This window comes from Heliangelus exortis, chromosome 3 (assembly GCF_036169615.1).
Source record: "Heliangelus exortis chromosome 3, bHelExo1.hap1, whole genome shotgun sequence".
Classification (NCBI taxonomy): domain Eukaryota; kingdom Metazoa; phylum Chordata; class Aves; order Apodiformes; family Trochilidae; genus Heliangelus; species Heliangelus exortis.
The window spans coordinates 6741301-6760169 of NC_092424.1; the positions used below are offsets into that span (position 1 = coordinate 6741301).

General features: G+C 35.0%; 1 protein-coding gene across 8 annotated transcripts in view; it reads left to right on the forward strand.

The window, feature by feature from the left end:
* RYR2 (ryanodine receptor 2) overlaps nucleotides 1-18869 on the forward strand; it is a 345759-nt gene that overhangs the window by 297451 nt on the left and 29439 nt on the right. For all 8 annotated transcript variants that reach the window (XM_071739054.1, XM_071739056.1, XM_071739057.1 and 5 more), the window contains 6 exons: nucleotides 4132-4231; nucleotides 5053-5132; nucleotides 6967-7043; nucleotides 8360-8433; nucleotides 17049-17129; nucleotides 18051-18139. In XM_071739054.1, coding sequence (XP_071595155.1) covers nucleotides 4132-4231; nucleotides 5053-5132; nucleotides 6967-7043; nucleotides 8360-8433; nucleotides 17049-17129; nucleotides 18051-18139 — 501 coding nt within the window. The remainder of the gene's footprint in view (nucleotides 1-4131; nucleotides 4232-5052; nucleotides 5133-6966; nucleotides 7044-8359; nucleotides 8434-17048; nucleotides 17130-18050; nucleotides 18140-18869) is intronic.

Consider the following 18869-nt stretch of genomic DNA (forward strand, 5'->3'; position numbering starts at 1 on the left):
AGTAGAGGTGACTTGGAGTTGGAAATGAACAGATTTCTGATGTAGCTGATGATCAGACTTCAGCCTGTAGCTTCCAAGTTTACTGCCTCTTGTATTATGGGGAGAAAATTCTAACCTTCTCCAAGGCAAGATGATTTTGGTGTTTTGTTTGCCAGCACTTCTATTAACATACAGTTCACAAAAGAAAGGTTCCTGTACAACTGTGGAAAGAGAAAATGTGTTCCAGGATCAGCATCACTGTCACTCCTTCAAAAATTTGACATATCTGTTCCACCTCCATGTGACAAAGGCATTATCTTGGAAAGAAGAATGCTCTCACCCAGGCTCACCAAAAATTGTTTAAATGTTCTTGTAATTGCCACAAACACAAAGTACATGATACAAAACCTCAAAGGATGTATATAAGAAATCTATACTATAATTTCTTCTTTGTTTCTTCTGTTATTTCAGCTATTCCAATATTACACATCTATCCTTCTGCCCATCTGGCAACCATACACTAAATGCTGTCTGCTCAATAGCAACATTTCTGTTTTGCTGATTGAGGAGTGTTTTAAAAGTGAAAAAACAACAACAATAAAAAATCTTCTTTCATACATTATAGGAAACATTTGTAAGGATAGGAGACCATATATACCAGCTCTGTATGTGTGCATATGCACGTTTTTGTGTTTCTTTCTGTCAGTCTACCTCAAAGTTCACTGAAGAAACAATCCCTTTTTTGTGCCCCTGTGCTTTATTTAAAGAATTCCTTTTGTTGCATGAAAATCTGGATAGTGACAGGTTTCAATATAGAAAAGATATTTCAGCTCAGGGAGGTACAGTAAAGGATATCATATCAATTAGTTAAAAATTACTTTTCAACTAAAAGAAAATCTTGTGCAGATGAGACTTTCAGTAGAAGCAGAAACATGAGTGCCAAATTGCAGGGACTGAAAATTTTCTTTAATACAGAAATCATATTTGATAAAATTAACTCCTCTAACTCTCTCAAAATCCTGCATGTTTAATCTTCAGGAGTTATACTTTTTATTTTGTTTTCATTTTGTGTATACTCTTTTTAGAGCTGATGAAATCAACAATGTTTCAGGAAAAATGGCACTGAAATTAAAAGGTGTTTTGCCAGTGTAAAAACTGACTACTGGGATTAATTCAGAGGACTAAACAGGGGTCTTGAAAAGTATATGTAGACAATTCAAAGAAGTACTCATCTTGAATAGTTGAATTGAAAGTAATTTCTTTACTTTCCCTTGTTTTGCTTATTCTGTTTCTTAACTTCATATAAAAAGAAAAATAGAAAAGAAGTGTCTGTAGAATTAGGATCATCCACCTGCACTCCATGTCTGTGAGCTTGGAGGTAGCACCCTCACTTTAACCTCCTATTTAGTTTTTTCAAGTTTGTTGCCTACAAATTCAAGCTAAAACTTGTGGGTTTTCCCACTGTGTGGGGCTTTTTGTTGTTGTTTGTTTGTTTTTGTTTTGTTGCTTTTTTGTTTTATTTCGGGGTTTTTTTGGCATATGGTTGCTTGCAATATTTTAAAAAGCAAAAAGATAGAATGGAATAGAAAATTTGAGTCTTTCCTTTCAAAGATTATGATGAAGCTTCCTTGGTTTGGTAAATTGCTGGAGAAAGTCCATAATGTGGGAATCCATGTACCTATGTTTCTAAGTGGCCAGTTTCTTCCAGGAAATACACAGGATCAAATATACAGGGTTTTCTGTGAGGTTTCTTTTGGTTGGTTTTATTTTTTTGGTTGGTTGGTTGTTTTTTTTCCTAATTCTGGTGTATTCCCTTAAATGTTTATTTTAGGATGAGTTATTTTTGCTGTTTTGATGCTTTTGTGAATGACAGCAAATTCAAACCACTAGCTAATTTTGATAGTTTTCTTGACATCAACAAGCAAGCATAATAATGTGCAAAAAACCTGTGCTGGTAGCACTGATATAAAAATGTGAGCAGTAAGCATATCTCAGAGAAATGGGGATACCTTGACCAGCCAGCAGCTTTATTAATTTAATATACCTTTTATGCAATGGGTGACCCACTTCACATGAGCTCTACCATGACATTTATTGATATGTATTATAATTGCTTGGAAAAAGCAACAGGGAAAAAGCACTTCCAAGCAGAAGCAGGAAGCATGATCAGGGGTTTTATGGGTGCTTTTAGAAGAAATGTTGTTTGGTTTTGTTTTTTGGTTTTTTTAAAATTAATATTATTTTTTCGTTGGTGTATTGTTGCGGTTTGATTTGTTTGTGTGTTTGTTTTGTGTCTGCTTTGTTTCTAGTTATCTAAAGATTTTTATTTCCATGGAAATGTCATTCTTTTCCCTTTAAGTGTATGGCAATGCCTGTTCCTATTGTTCTTCTGTAGTGCAATCCCTGCTCTTCTAGCGTGGAGATAATGCAGATACATCCTCACCATCAGCATTCCTACAAACTTACTTACACATGCTGTATAATAAAAGTAGGATAGCTGGCATTAGGCTTGTGAACAAAAGTAAATAATAAATCTTGCAATGGAAGAAAACCAAAAGATTGTTGGGTCTAAAACTAGGAGTAACTAGGAACAGGGAATAGGGTTTTTTTAATAAAAAATATAACACTGATCAATTTTTAGTGGCATCTGAAACAAATAAAAATATCCTATTGTAGCTGTATTGACCTGTGATGTCATGATTTTCTGGTGGTTTGTGTGTGGGTGTGTGTGTGGTTTGTGTGTGTGTCTGGTGTGTGTGTGTGTGTGTGTGTGTGTGTGTTTCTGTTCTGTTTTTGTTGAACTCCCAGGAAGAGGTTTAAACATGAAGGCAAAACTTTCAAACCTTAGCATGGCTAAATAAGAAGCAAAGCTGCCATACTTTTATTTTTATTTTTCCTTTTCGTGCCTCCATCTAGATCTGTCACATAATTTAAAGAAAAAAGAGATACAATTTAACCACAGGAGAGCTAATAGTGTGAAAAAAAAAACCCTGATGAATTTTGTTTCCGCAGCACGATATTATCAAAGATTTAAGAAACAAATTTGCCAGCCTCGGCGAGAACTCTCTGGTAACAGCATAAATGTCTGTGTTGGTTTGCTTTTGAGTTAAAGGTTTCTTTTTCATTCATTTGAACATACTTCTCTTTTTTACCTCTTCTTTTTTAATTTATTACTCATACCCTCTATTTAGCAAGCCTTCATTTTTTAAACCTCTTCCATCTTCCAATGTCTTTTTTCCGTAACTTGGATGGAAAGTTTATGGCAGCAAAGCTGTCATTCTGGCTACTTCTGCTGCAGCTGTTCCTGCTTTTAGGTCATACATGTTTTGGGCGTTGTGTTTTTTGGACATGATACTGACTGACTGTGTCATGTTCCTTTTGAGTAAGCTTTTTACCACGCCATCCGATGGACTCACTGTCATAGGGCTCTATGCAACTTCCATTTTTCAACTTATACTGCTTAGTCATCCTCAATTCTCCAGCAAACTGCAATTAACTTGGTGAAAGTTCAAACTCATCTGGAATTAACTGTGCCTTTATGTTTGCTCTTTATGTTCTTCTTTATGTTTTCAGCAGTAGTTTAAATTACAAAAAACAAACTTCACCATTGCTCAAGCGACGCCATGCAGTATTATTTGTTGCCGCTAGATAATGCAAAATATAAAAGCACAGTGTATTCTATCAAATATTCTGTTGGTAGGGTGGGCAATCTGTATCGTAATATAATGATATGTTTTGAAAAAAAAATCCAAGATGCTTTTGTTCCTCTAGTATTCAGCCACAACTTGCAAGTCAAGAGTCGCATACTGAGCAGTATGAAGTTACGGTCACTCTATAGAAGATTATTAAGTGTATGAACTGGTGCACAAAAACACAGCACAAAAGTGCACTTTGGATATATGCAGTATATATAATGAACTTAGCTAACCTAAAGATTTACAATTGAGATGCCTCTTCTCAGATGAACTGCTAAAAGCATACTAAAGAAAAATGCCGAAGGGTGAATATTACTTGAACATGTTAAATATCTGTTCAGTGGCATTGTATGTATTAAAATGGTCCACGATGTTGCCATAGAGCCCATATACTAAGAGAAAACCAAAAACATTGTCAATGAAGTCCTCATCTTAAATGACTGGAATTTTCATTCAGGAAAAAGAAATGGAAAAGCAAAAACTGCTGTATCAACAAGCCAGACTGCATGACCGGGGTGCTGCTGAGATGGTTCTCCAGACAATCAGTGCTAGTAAAGGTAAGGTTTTGGTGTGTAGATTGCATATTATTGCATATTTCTAATAATCTTTGAAATTCTTATCGTTCTTATTGGGGAAAACCTGCAGATGCTTGGTGCTAAAGTTTGCTTCCAAAATGCAGTCAAAGTTTAAAAATTGACAGCTATTCCAGAAAAGCATAATGAATTCTTGTAGGGATGGTGGTGGTGTTTGTCATTATTACCATAATTATAATAATAATTATAAAATTAATAATAAATACTTTTGTTGTATTAATAATAAATAAATTAATAATTAATAGTTAATAATAATATTTATTAAGTATTAATATCATTAATATTTAAAAATGAAATTAATAATAATACTTTTTGCTAGGGAAAATTGAGAGAAAGTGTGAAAAAGTTCATGGCTTTAGAAGTATGCAATGACAAAAATGCTCCCAAATTCTGGGATTTGTAAAGTTCTGAAGTAGATATAGAACTTGGTCCTTTCCCTGCACCCCTCAGCCTCTGCCTATTCCAAATATCTATTTTACTGGTGTACTCTGATAAAATATTTCAAAAGTGTAAATGATGCTTTTGTCCCTTATGCATCATCCCACTCTAGGGTTTGATTCTTTCACTGTCTGTTTTGTAATTTGTTTCTGCAGTAGGGATGTTTTAAAAATTACAAATTTAAATTATTGCAACTAAATGTTTCATTTCCTGAAGAAACAGAAAAAAAATGCAAGAGGAATAAAAAGGCCTCTGCTGATAAATTACAATTTAAGTCACCGTGTGGATAAGTTACAAGTTCTTATTTTTATATATGATCTAAAAGAATATTTTAATATAATTTTAAGGTGAGATGGGGCCGATGGTTGCAGCTACCCTAAAGCTAGGGATTGCCATCCTAAATGGAGGAAATTCTACTGTTCAGCAGGTAAGGTACTAATTTATTTTCATCACTGGCATGGCATACAGGCACTGTAGCCTGTATAGATCTTTATACCAAGGTCATTATTACTGCAATAGTGCATTATGTATGTGACTGTTTGTCAGATGCTTTCCACCCTCTGTGGAAAATAGAAATAAAAAAAATAGAAATATCTACCTAGCAAACAAGGTATGTTTGCATACTAATTTGTATGCATATATTAATCTACAGAATACAAGGCTAAAAGAAGAAATTTGGTTTGCACTTGAGCCAGAAGGTGGAAATTTTTTATTAAATCATTAACTTCCAGAGGAATTCTGTGAGAGGGAAGGATTTCCTGGGAGACTGCCATTGTCCTATGGGCAGTAGACCAAAACTTCTGTCCCTGGTCTTTATGCAAAAAAAAGTTACATTATCTGAAGAATAGACAGCTGGGAAAAATTAAAGTAAAGTAACCAGCAAAACACCTGAATGCAGGCAAAAATTTCAGGGGCTATCATTACCAGGAATTGACTTGACCACAAATCATGCAGAAAAGTATCTGCTTGAACTCTTGTCAGTTCTTTGTGATGTCATGGTATTAAATGACTTGGGAACGTAAATTTTTTATTTAAAAAAATCTGAGTTTATAATGCTGCAATAATTTTTTGTAAGATAAAGTCTTTAATCAGAATGCAGAAAACACTCATATGTATGGTTATTATTATTACAATTACAATAATACTAATATTACTAATCTAAATTGTATACTTAAAAACAAAAGCATCAGTAATACAGCTAGAATTGCATTTTTTTCAATTTCCTCATTTCTACACATTTTTTCTGGTGTTATGCTCACCTTTCTGATTTCCCTTTAGGTCCTAAGATCAGCTCTTCTGTCTTCCTTGGGAAGAATGGTGTGGGTGGGGGGAGAGGTACAGAAGTGGTTTCAAAAAGCCTTCATCATTATCCTCTGGAGTTCTTTGCTTTGATTACTATGGTGTTCTTGATGGGGTTGTTCTTGTTCCATGATTTTGGGTCTGCTTGGGGTTATGCTGATACATTTTGTTAATGCACTCTTTCATTTGGGAGTTTACTTATTATCCATTTTGTCTATTTTTTTTTTGTTGTTGTTATTTGCAAAAAGAGTTTTACCTCGTTCACAACATGAATTCCTGTAGCATTCCTACTGAGATTGATCTCCAAGCATTCTGATTTTTTTTCACAGCTGGTACCTCTGGTATCAGCCTGTATCTTCACTCAACAGCACATTTCCTTCTAGAATCAGAGTTTACTCCACTGAATAACTTCTTGTTATTGCAATCTATTATCAGATAAGGTAATACACATTGCAATAAACCTGAAACAAATTTAAAACATACTCACATGACTACCTACATACTACTGCAGCTAAAAAAATCTAAAACAAACTTATGTTGTGACAAGCCCACTCTTGTGCTGAAATGATAGTGTCAGTACAGAGTTGTGGCCTAGTGGTGGGAAGATTGCATTTATGTGAACCACTAAATTCTGCTGACTTTAGTTCCTGTCTTTATTTTCCATTCTTTAGGAAGGAATGTCCAAAATGCTCCTTTTTTTTTTTTTTTTTTTTTTTTTTGTTATTACTCTTTTCGGAGTATTCATGTCCTTAATTTCTGGAAAGGAAGTTAATATTAAATATTCTTTTTTTATTTTAGTTACTTGGATCTTTCTCTGCAAGAACATCTCATCTAATTTGAAAATAGTAGAGATATAGCAAAACACCAGCATCACTAGTAATCTAGAATCCATTTAGGATTAAGTTAAATAGATTAAGACATGATATATTTATCCTCTGTATAATTATTTGTCTTTGCTGCAGAAAATGCTTGATTATCTCAAGGATAAGAAGGATGTGGGATTCTTTCAGAGCCTTGCTGGTCTTATGCAGTCCTGTAGGTAAGAGAATATTTTCTTAAAAATATTATTGCTTTATATTTAGGTTTTATTACATAGGATTTATAGTTTTTGAAATATTCTCTACAAACTCTTCTCAAACAGCATGGGTGTAGTAATTTTCTATATTTGGGGTAAAGGACAAGGTGATGCTCATGGCATTGAAATCTTCATATTATATGGATCTACCTTGGTAAAAGAGCTCTTTTCATAAATGTTTATGGCATTTGTGGTTACTTGATGTACGCCAGAAAGCAGCTCCATAGTTTGAAGCATTCCCCAGGGAGGAATTCTTAAGTCTTGGAGGTATCCTGTAATCCTGCAGAGACCAGGGTAGTGACCAATGTTAAGTAATTATAAAGATTTTGGGAAAGCTTAGTTTTGTTAGAAATATTAATAGGACCTTTTAGAAAGCAAAAAAAGTAAAACATTGTGTTGTAATGAACTATGGAGTTACTGTGACTTTTTTGTTCATTCATGCTTTTTGACAGTATATATTGATTTTTTTTTTTAATCATCTTAATTCCTAAGAATATCAATATCATTATCAGATAAGAATATCATTATCAATAATAATGTATTAATAAACATAAAACATAGGACTAAAAGGGTCTTCCTGGATCAAGCAGTTCAGTCTTCTCTGGTGTCAAGGATACCATGCTATGTTCTTTTATTTGTAACACTTTCTTTGGCCAGGTTTCATTTTGAACTTGGCAATGTTTCTTGCCAGCAGAACTACTGCAGTCATTCATTTACATTCATCTGGCTTTGATAAGCATTCTTGCTTTTCAACAAAGGTTGTCCATGGCTAGCTGATGTGCTAAGGCCTGAAAGCCAGAACTTTTCAGGTTCCCAAATGGAAATATGTAAGAGTATATGTTGATTTAATACATATTCCCCCTTTAGCAGCTTCAGTTTTTCAGACTATGGAAGCAGAGGAACACCAAGTGGAACTAATAATGGCAGTTTCTTTCTGGACCTTACTACTTGGGATGAACTAGACTAAAATATAAAAATGTAATATGGGTTCTTTGTAATCCCTAAAATGAGTATGCATATCATAAACACATAGATTCCCTTTTTTTCATCAGTCATAAAGAGCTAAATTCTATTATCATTTGCAAGGCTAAAGCAGATTAGGTCTGTAGAGCTGAGTTTCATAATCTTTTAGCAGACACATATATTAAGACACAGGAATATATCTTCTTGACACTTCTATGATTAGAGACTTCATCACAAATACTTCTCTGTCTTTCACAGATGGATGTATTCCATATATTCAGTTAATCACAGGACAAATTTAATTTTTCTCATTGCAGTGTTCTTGATCTGAATGCATTTGAACGTCAGAACAAAGCAGAAGGCCTTGGCATGGTAACTGAAGAGGGATCAGGTACTACTGATTTAACAGAAGTTATCTATGAACTTTTCTCCTTTACATTTTGCAGAAGCTGAATTTAAAAGAACCCCATCAATGTATATCTAGAGGCTAAATCTAAAATATGATTCCTAAGAGTAGTTTATATTTAATTGGAAGCTTGTCAATAGTAGATCACTAGCATGTGTTGTTTCAGAACAGTCTCAGGACTCTTCTTGAATATTCTGAAAAAGTGAAGACATTACATGTAAAATTCAGAACAGATTCTAGTAAACCAACAACAGTATTTATGCATGTAAATCAAATCCCTAGCTAGTTTCAGCACAAAAAGGAAACAGAGAGTTTCCATCTGATTTGTTAAACTGCCTTGGCTGGAATGAGAAGCAGACAGTTTTGTTAAGGTATAAATTAAATATTTGAGATCAAGCAAACAATCTGCTGGGAAAGCTTTGACTTAGAAGTAGTTCTTTCCTGTTTGTCTTTGGGGCAAAATTACAAAATTTTCATTTCACTTTTGACTTTGAACCAATTTGGCTTTTACCCTCTGTGTTGTCTGTTGCTTGTCAATTTCTTCCTCCTGCCTGACAGTAACTTCTGCTCCTCCCTTACTGTGATTGTCTGGAAACATCAGGTTCCATCTTATGTGACCCAGTAGAGCTACCAAACCACATTTTCTCCCCTTATTTTTAGTACTTTTTATTGTGCATTTTTATGTTTAAATCCTACAGTGACCTAATCTTCTAACATGTTTTTATCTTAAAAACAAGGTAAAAAAGCTTGACTGAATAATCATTATTGCGTTTGGGTTCATAACTCATACCTGTAACACCAGCATACACCATTGGCTGTTGTGCCTGTAGCTCTTTTATGCTCTTTTATTTTTGGGGGGGTTTTTTGGTTTGTTTTTTTTTTTTGAATATTCAACTCCTTGTATCAAAATGATGAATTATTAAATTTCACTGAATTAATTCAAGACCAGGCGTAAATGCTGCTTCTCCAAAAGTGCTGCCACAGTTTAAATTACAGATCAAATCCTGCTAGACTTCTATGAGTAAACAAATGAAGGGGAATCCATACAGATAAAATTTGGTCACAAAATTGTGGATTGAGCACTGGTGCAGCTACCTGGAATATAAGGTTTTAAACACTACTTTAATGTTTTACTGAAGATTATTCGGCACCAAGTTTTGCTCCTTTGGACAACATTTCTACCAGTAAATATTTAAATTTATTATTTATAATGCTGGATTTTTAAATGGACTCTAAAGATATTGGCTTATTTTTCCTTTGACCACTGCCTCTATTTCTAGGAATGACTGATTTTGCATGCAAATAGAAATAAAACTTTAAACGCTGCATAATTGACTCTACTTACATTAGAGTATTTTTGTGCTTCCTCATTTGGGGGATTTTTATTTTTTTTAAATTTTCTGTTTATTTGATCACATTCTTTTGGTACAGAACAAATCTTGCCAAAACAAATACTAACTGTATTTGCTAAAAACCAATTTCTCAATCATTTTTTTTCTTTTTTCCCTATTTCCTTTTCTTTGAACTAATTGTCCTGTCCTCCCTTCCTCAGTCATCACTTATGAGCGTGGTAACTATTCAAACCAACTGCCTGTTCTTTACTTTTTCTGCTCTTAGCTTTGTGTCAGCACTGTACAGCTCCTGAACATCATTAGAGTTTTTTGTTCCTTTAAGACTGTTTAAGTAACGGATTCTCTTCTATAGTTATTACAATTGTGTATCCAAAAATTCTTGGGTTTTGTGTCAACTCTTCCCACTTTATTCTTCCTCCCTATCTCAGGATTTGCACAGTAACTGGCACACTAGGTGTAAGAGCAGCAAGCTTTTTTAAACTTTTTTTTTTCAGTTCTTTTTTTATTTCATTTCATTATAGAGCCCAGTATTTGCAATGGGTGAATGCTTAAAAACAAACAAAAAAAAGAGTATACCTCTACATACACAAAGCCTTGTGCTATAGTCCTCCTGTAGTATTTATGTTGTGTATTGAACGTGGCTTTATTGCTGCCCTGATTTGTGTAAGCACAGGAAATCAGTGGTGGATCCAGTGAGGATTTGAGGGTGGTTGGTAAGGAGAGGATTTGCCATTGGCTCAGTTTATCTGATGCTGTCAGGAGTTGATCCAGGAAAGAGGGGGTGCATTGCTCATTTAGAGGAATCAGCAATGTTTGCGGATGGTTCTTCCTTGCTCTAAAAGCTACTGGATGTGTTAAAGTTCCTGTACCTCAAAGGCTCCTTGTTTGAAGTGAAGAAAGAGCTTTGTAGCAGCAGTTGCCATGAGGTGTTCCTGTGTTCCTGTCACCTTGAGAAATGAGAACTTAGAATGTAAAGTGTGTATAGCATTCAATAAGCTGAAACACAGCAGATGTCTTTTCATTAGCCAAATGCTGGGGAGGGAGTGATCTGGATTTTATTTGTTTTTCACAGCAGAAATAGTTTATTTGGCAGATTAACAAAATTCTACACTTCGGGTGATGTGTTTTCATTTTCTCTGTTGCTGAGCAGCAGCAATGTCAAGATTCAGTAATCATACTGTGTCAAAGATTTCTTGGCACTAGGGATAATATTTGCTAACAGCACCTTTTTATACATCAATATCTAGCTACTGAAAATTCAAGAAAAGAGAGCAAAGCAAAGCCAAGCCAAAAAAAAGGCTGTATTTTTCCTCCTCAGGGTAACGTTTTTCTCAATATTACACAGCCTTCAAATAATGATTTTTTATAGTATGAATCACACCTCTTTCAATTCCCTGACAAATAGTTTACATAAGAGCTGTACAAGGACTGGGATTAACACCTGACAGCATTATGAAAGCCCAGCCAGTGTGTCTGTGGGGAAAGTCCTGTAGTCAGCAGTTTCAAAGTATCCTGGATTTTATGGGCTACCTGAGATCATATGTCTGTTTTCAAGCCTATGAATAACCATCTGTAAATACTATAAAGGAAGAATCAAAGACTTAGAAATGTTTCCTCCAATGCCTTTTTTTTTGAGGGAGATACTTACCCTATGAATAATTATTACTTCTCAATTAAAGACCATTTTATTGATGCCCAAGGGAATGATGGGATGTCAGATGTGCTCTGTAGCCTGTTTCTTATGTCATCTGAATCTGATGCAGAAACATATGAATGAGTGATTGTCACTGAGGTAACAATCTGTAAGCCTAAAACTATTCTGGCCAAAGTAAAAACACATTTGATGCTTCTGGGAATAGAGTCAACTTTTCCTCAAGGACAGTGCTTGTTTCTGGTCCCTTGTCAGCCTTGACAGTTGGTAGAAAGCCCTGTACTGAGTCAACATGGATGTGAGATTTATTGCTCTATTTCAACTGTTTCTTTGTGCTGTCTGCATCATAAGCTCCTTGTCCTGATATTCCTCTGACTGCTACTACCTTCCCTTTCCAAACTCTGGAACCCCCACTGGTAACAACATTGATGGTTCTTTAGCAAATGTGTTTCTTACTTGTTTTTGTGCTGTTCTCAATGTTGTTTCTTCTGTATGTATTTTCTTTTGATTGTTCTGTTACCTTTTTAAAAAAGGGGAGTTCAAAACCAAAGACATGTAGAAATGCTTGTTATCTGGCAGTGTTTTTTTTCATTTTTCATTTAACACTCCTACTCAATGCTGTTTCACTGTGAGTCACAAAAATCTTGAAAGTGCAATGATTTCTCCTTGGGAGAGCCTTGTTTTACTCAGCATATGAAGAAAAAAAATTACTACATCAAGGTTACATGTAGCTTAGTTTACCTTTTACCCCTTTTGTCAGGAAATCTGTATTTTAATTTTTAATGTATGGTGTCATGGTTGTTGTTTTTTTTTTCTCCATAAGTTCTCATAAAGCTTATTTAAATAAAATATAATTTTAAAATGAAATTTGGCCTGATAGTAGAGCAGGAAGGAGACTGACATGTATTACATGTATTACATTGCATTAATGTTTATTACATGACAAGTAGTAGCCTCTCATGACATATAATCCCTATAGTAAGGTACATATCAGGGCTATTTTCAGCTCTTAGTAATACAAAGTCAATAAATATGCTTTTTTCCTTCACCAGCATAGTCCCACTTTGAGTGGATGTTTAAATTCTCTCTGATCCCCTGTAGCTTATATTGGAGGGATGTTTTCCACATTTCTAGCACTGTATTTGAATCAGAGTTTATATTTAAAAGGGAATATAATTAGCTTAAGCTTAGATAAATTGCTGTCATAGAATCATAGAAAGCTTGGGGTTGGAAGGGACCTCAAAAGATCATTGAATCCAACCCCCCCCCTGCCAGAGCAGGGTCACCTACAGCAGGTCACATAGGAACACATCCAGGTGGGCTTTGAATGTCTTCAGGGAAGGAGACTCCACAACCTCCCTGGGCAGCCTGTGCTAGTGCCCTGTCACCCTCACAGTGAAAAAATTCTTCCTAATATTTATATGGAACTGCCTATGCTCCAGTTTATAACCACTGTGCCTTGCCATATTATTAATCTCCCCTGAGCCAAGCTTTACTCTGTCCTCCTGACACTCGCCCCTTACGTATTTATAAAAATTAATGAGGTCCCCCCTCAGTCTCCTCTTCTCCAAGCTGCAGAGCCCCAGCTCCCTCAGCCTTTCCTCATAAGGGAAATTTTCTCCTCCCTTCATCATCTTGGTAGTTCCGCGCTGGACTCTTTCAAGCAGTTCCCTGCTTGAACTGGGGGGCCCAATATTCCAATATGGACATAATATTCCAGATGTGGCCTCAATAGGGCAGAGTAGAGGGGAAGGAGAAACTCTCTCAGCCTACTAAACACCCCTGTTCTAATGCACCCCAGGATGCCATTGGCCTTCTTGGCCACAAGAGCACATTGTTGGCTCCTGGTCATCCTTCCATCCACCAGCACCCCCAGGTCCCTTTCCCCTTTGCTGCTTTCCAACAGCTCAGTCCCCAGCCTGCACTGGTACCTGGGGTTGTTCTTTTCCAGATGTCAGACTTCACACTTGGCCTTGTTGTCCTATGTTAAATTTCTCCCTGCACAATTCTCCAGCTGGGATAGGTCCTTCTGAATGGCAGCACAATCTGTCAGCCACTCCACCCAGTTTTGTGCCATCAGCAAACTTGCTGATAGTACACTCTACCCCCTCCTCCAGGTCATCAATAAATATATGAAATAGTACTGGTCCCAACACTGACCCTTGAGGGTCAGAAACAGACTTCCAAGTAGACTCCTTCCCACTGACTACAATTCTGGCTTCCATCCTTCAACCACCTCCTGATCCACCTCACTACCTCATCACCCAGGCCACACTTCTTCAGTTAATGTGTCACTCAGTAAGAAAACAAGTGCTCTTCTCATTTTATTCAGATTATTGAGAAGTCAAAGGCATACAGTACTCACAATCCAACCCAATTATTGCCTGTTTTTTGTGATATAATAAATAACTTGGTTTAAATAAATTCACCTGGTTTATAATGGGGGAGTTCTGCTCTTGCTCAACATCTATCAAAAAGGAGCCCTGTTTGTTTTTCAAAACTCTTAAGTATTTGTATATTTCTGTAATATGTAGCATTTGATCAGTGTTCCTAAATAGTAATAGAAGTCAGATATTTTGAGAATTTGAAAAAAAAAAAAAAAAAAAAAAAAAAAAGGAGGAGGAGAGGAGGAACAATTAAAGGAGAGGAGGAATTATTGAAGTTGGACATATGCACTTTCAAGGAAAAAAACCCAAACATGTAAACCCATGAATTTCATTTTTCATTCAATTTTATTTTTATTTCCTACATGTTATCTCTTCCTACATATCACAGACACAAGCTACCACTTTTGCAAAATAAAAAGGCTTAAAACCATAATGTGTGTAGCCATATCATTTACATACAGCATGAGCAATGGCAACATTTTAATATCTAAGCAAATATTTGCCAGAATATACATTATATCAATAGAACTTAAAGACTGTGGTGTGTTTGCTTCTAAGTACATTTTGCATACAGACCCTTGTGTGTATTGGCATGAATTTCTGTGCACAGCAGCAAAGGTTGTTCCTAGATTGTATAGAAAGAAATGGATCTGCACTTCAGCTCTGTAGTTGCCAGTGAGACACACCTTGCAGTCAGTAAGGAACATCTGAAAATTAAAATTGCTGTCAATACCAATACTGGGTTTACTCAGGTTTTAATCAGCTGTAAAAATTAAAAGGCAGGATTATTTTAAATATTTGTGTGACCAAGCTCTTTGAAACAGAGTATTTTTGCTTCACTTTGAAATCCATGCATTTCCAAAAGAAATGGACCTTCAATTTATGTGAAATGATGTACCTAAACACCTTCTCATTTTGCAGAATTTTCAATAGCTTGTATTCATGTGGTAATTTCTTTATGGGGGAGCTAATTCAAAGACCCTTCCAATACTGATGTTGGAATTTATTTTATAAAAATTCCCAAATCCCAGTGAGTGTATTAGAAGCTAAGAGATTACTTCAGAATTTAATCTGCGATCATTTTAACTTGAGACTTGTTTTACTTCTTATTATGAAAAAACTTACTTAGTAGGAGGGCAAGAAAAACAGAGAAGAACCCACTGAACTGTAACTTACTCTGTGGTCTTAATCATACAAACAGCTTCAATTCAGGGCTGTTTCAGTATGCAAGAAATGTATGGTTGTGCTTTTTATGGGCTTGATTGTTCCAGTGATAATACATCAGCACTTTTTCTTGTAAAGTAAGTTTTAAAACCATTGACAGCCAGCAGTTAAGCCACACGCATTGCATATGTGAATATTCTACATCTGGTGGTTGGCTAACAACATACCAAAGTATCTTTCCAGGCTGACCTTTGTATAATGTTGAATAATAGACTTTTAAGTGCACAGACATTTTGTTTTTTTGCCTTCTTTGGCACGCAGTGTGTGCATAAATTAATTTATCATTCTTGGAGAACTAGTTGCACATTTTTTGCCACTATCACAAGTACCCATCTAGAATTAGAGGGAAGAGTATTTTATCTTTCCCTATGTTACAATAAACTGTGCTGGCATTTACCTTAGTGATATGTGCTATTAATATGAAACACTGTGTCTTGTTGGCAACAGAAAAGAGTAAAATTCTTTCCTTTATTCATATTACTTTTCAAAATACTTTTGCTTCTTAATCCTACCATTGTACTGAAGCCTCTCACTTTAAAATTCACAAGCTGTGGATTGATAAGTCAATTAGCCAGAAATAGTAGTAGTTCACCAATCTGGCTAAAGTTCATCTTCTGATCACATTAGTTTTTTTATGTATCCCAAATTGTACCAAGTACAGTTTACAATTAATCTCTAATAATGCAATTATAATAATATAATAGTATATAAATATAGACATTTAAATTTGAGTTATCCACCAATAAAACATTTTATCAGTAATTATTAATGCAATTGTTACTTTTTTTTTCCTTAAATTTTTATATATTTTCTCACTTTTCAGGTTCCCTCCTGTTCAATAAAAAAGCTCTCCTTGTAGACCTGGGATTTTAAAGTTGATATAAAAGCCCCCAAATACCTTCCTATTGAAAAGATCTTTACATTTATTTTGTGTACAAATTGAACTTGATCACATATTCAAATGATGTATTTTCTTAAATAGCTTCCATTTTTATTGCCATAGACATTCCAGATACTGTTTCAAAGTCCTAAATCCGTATTTTCTGACCATTTCAATAGGTGGCCTTTATTGTTTGAACACTTCTGTTGTTGGCCTTCTGTGTCATTTAATCTCCTGTTCTACATTTTCCTCAGTTGTGGTTGTTTTTCTGGTTAAATGCTTGTCACTCCTCTTCACATGTCAGTGTACAAAATTAACTGTATTGATCTAAATGAAATCATGGTGTGCTAATTGAGGGCTTTTTAGTACCCTGTTTCCTGGGAAGAAATAAGCAAATAATTTGTAGCTTTTTATGCATTTGGATGCTAGCTATTTACAAAAAAAAAAAAAAATAAAAAAAAATAAAAATATATATATATATATGAAAGGAAGGCCCTAATCAGGAAAGCACATTGGCATTTTTTCTGGCTCATCATAAGTTTATTACTTTATTTTGTCAAGAAAGACAGGTGTCCAATATCCATTTTGTGTCAGCAGCAGTTAGATACCATATCATCAAATATTTCAGCTTGAATAATTTTTGAGAATGCACACAGCCGTACATTTCATGGGTTATTTTAGTGTATTTTAAAATCTAATAATTTTATTCAGGAATGATCTTCATTACTGTTTGATTAAATCTCTTTCTGCATCTTGAAGTGCTTTGTTTTGTGATGAATGGGAACCAAGTTAATCCAATGCCAACCTTTGTATGTAATGCAGCATTCATGCACAGCAAAGTCAAACCAGAATCTAAATCATGGATTATTTGTAAAATGTTGCCAAGCTCATGTTGCCTCTCTAGAAGTCAAAAATTTAAGGTTCATAATTTTTTTCTTTCTAAACCAAATATCTATCTGCCAAGCACAAACCACGCGTGCTTCGGATAGATTGGTGGTTATAATTTTTCTCTCTTTCTTAAAATTAAATATGGAGATTTTCTTCAGGGGCTCTGGGTTGATCCATGGCAGCCTGTGATAATCTGCTCCCCTCTGGCCTTTCTACAGGAGAAAAGGTGATGCAGGATGATGAGTTCACCTGTGACCTCTTCCGCTTCCTGCAGTTGCTTTGTGAAGGACATAATTCAGGTTTGTGGGCAGGCACCAAAGCCAAGGTCATGGTAACAAAAAATAAAAGTTTTTCATTGCTGGAGGTTTGGCAGCCTTCATGAAATATTATGAAAGATGGAGTAGCTGCTAGACTGCACAGGGAAGGGAAAATATGTGGAATTAAGTTGCCAGATTTTTTAATCGGCTTTAACTATGTGGAAAAGGTTATGGTTTGCAAAATAATGAGTTTTGGGTATTTACTTACTAGGAAAGGTTTAATTATATAGGAAAATGTGCATTGTTTGTATCTTCTAGTCAGTGAAAATTTAGAGGAAAAATGTCATGTATTTATTGGTTTTGGCATTTATGTGCTTTCTGGTGTCTAATGTTTGGCTGTAATGTCAGTTAGAATTATATGTGAAGTTGCCACAACATGCACAATATGTTGCTTGAAGAACTGGCATCACTAAAAAAAATTACACAAATATATGCTATCAAATATTTCCCTGTGTTCTCTGTGTCATTATTAGGGAACAAGAAGATGGGAAAAAAAAGTTTATTTTTTTGAAGTCATTGGACGTAATTCTGACTTGTAATCAGGAATTATATAATTATTTAATTTTCCTTTTTCTTCACAAAATATATGATAGTTGTAATTATGTATTGATGGAGTTATAGAGATGTAAAATTAGTCATAATTGAGATAAAAATAAGACCAAGTTAAAGTTCTATAGATGAAACATATGATCAAGCTTCTTGCTTCAGGAGCTCAGTGGTATCTGATCTCTAAAGTCCTAATGGTCTGCTGCAAAAATAAATAAATAAAGTTTTTTTAAAAAAATAATTCCATTAAACTGTAGTTTCCTAGGTAGCGTTAAATCAGGATTATTTGGCAGTAGTAGTTTTGTAAGTCTTTAACACTTACACAAATTTAAATTAAATTTTTCTTTGAAATTTTAGATTTTCAGAATTACCTGAGAACTCAGACTGGTAACAACACAACTGTTAATATTATCATTTCCACTGTGGATTATTTATTAAGAGTTCAGGTAGGTCAACTTATGTGCTGAACATGTAAATTACAATATTGATTTGCATCTATACGTTTGCCTTTTTTAAAAACAGAAAAAATTATTTATTTTCAACATAAAGCAAAAGATTGTACGTGGAGACTCAGAATTTCTTAATTTCTCTGGAATTTCCTTCAGCAATACCTGGTTTGCTGCCACAAAAGTTCTATTTACAGAGAAACCAAACTTAATCCTTATCTTTAAGATAGTCGGTTTCATTAGAGGAACGAATTTTTTTTTGTCATGACATTTATTCTGGTCCCTGCAGCCCAGTTCTAATGAGATAGGCTGTAATTCTCTACTGGTTACATTCCTGTAAGAGTTATTGTTTTGTACTCTGAGAGCCAAAGGTGACAAAAAGGTGAAAGACTGATTTCAACCATTATAGGCAGGGCTGCCGTGCCGTCTGTTAACCAGGGGGCAGAGGCAGAAGGCAGATACATGGTGGTGAATACCATTACCCACTCCCCTCTGCCTGAAAAGTGTTTTATATTGTTCAAGTTAAACTTCAGCCATCTGCTTTCCATTCCATTTTCTGACTTAGTCCCAACACTGAGCTGCTGTCTGCACGCTGTGGAGTGAAGCGTAAGAACAGCACATCATTTTCTAAGGAAAAAAAATTATTGAAAAGAAAACCAGGAAAAAGCTTAAAGATTAAAAACCCTTCAACCCTCTAATTTGAATGATTTCCCTAACCTTTAAATATGAA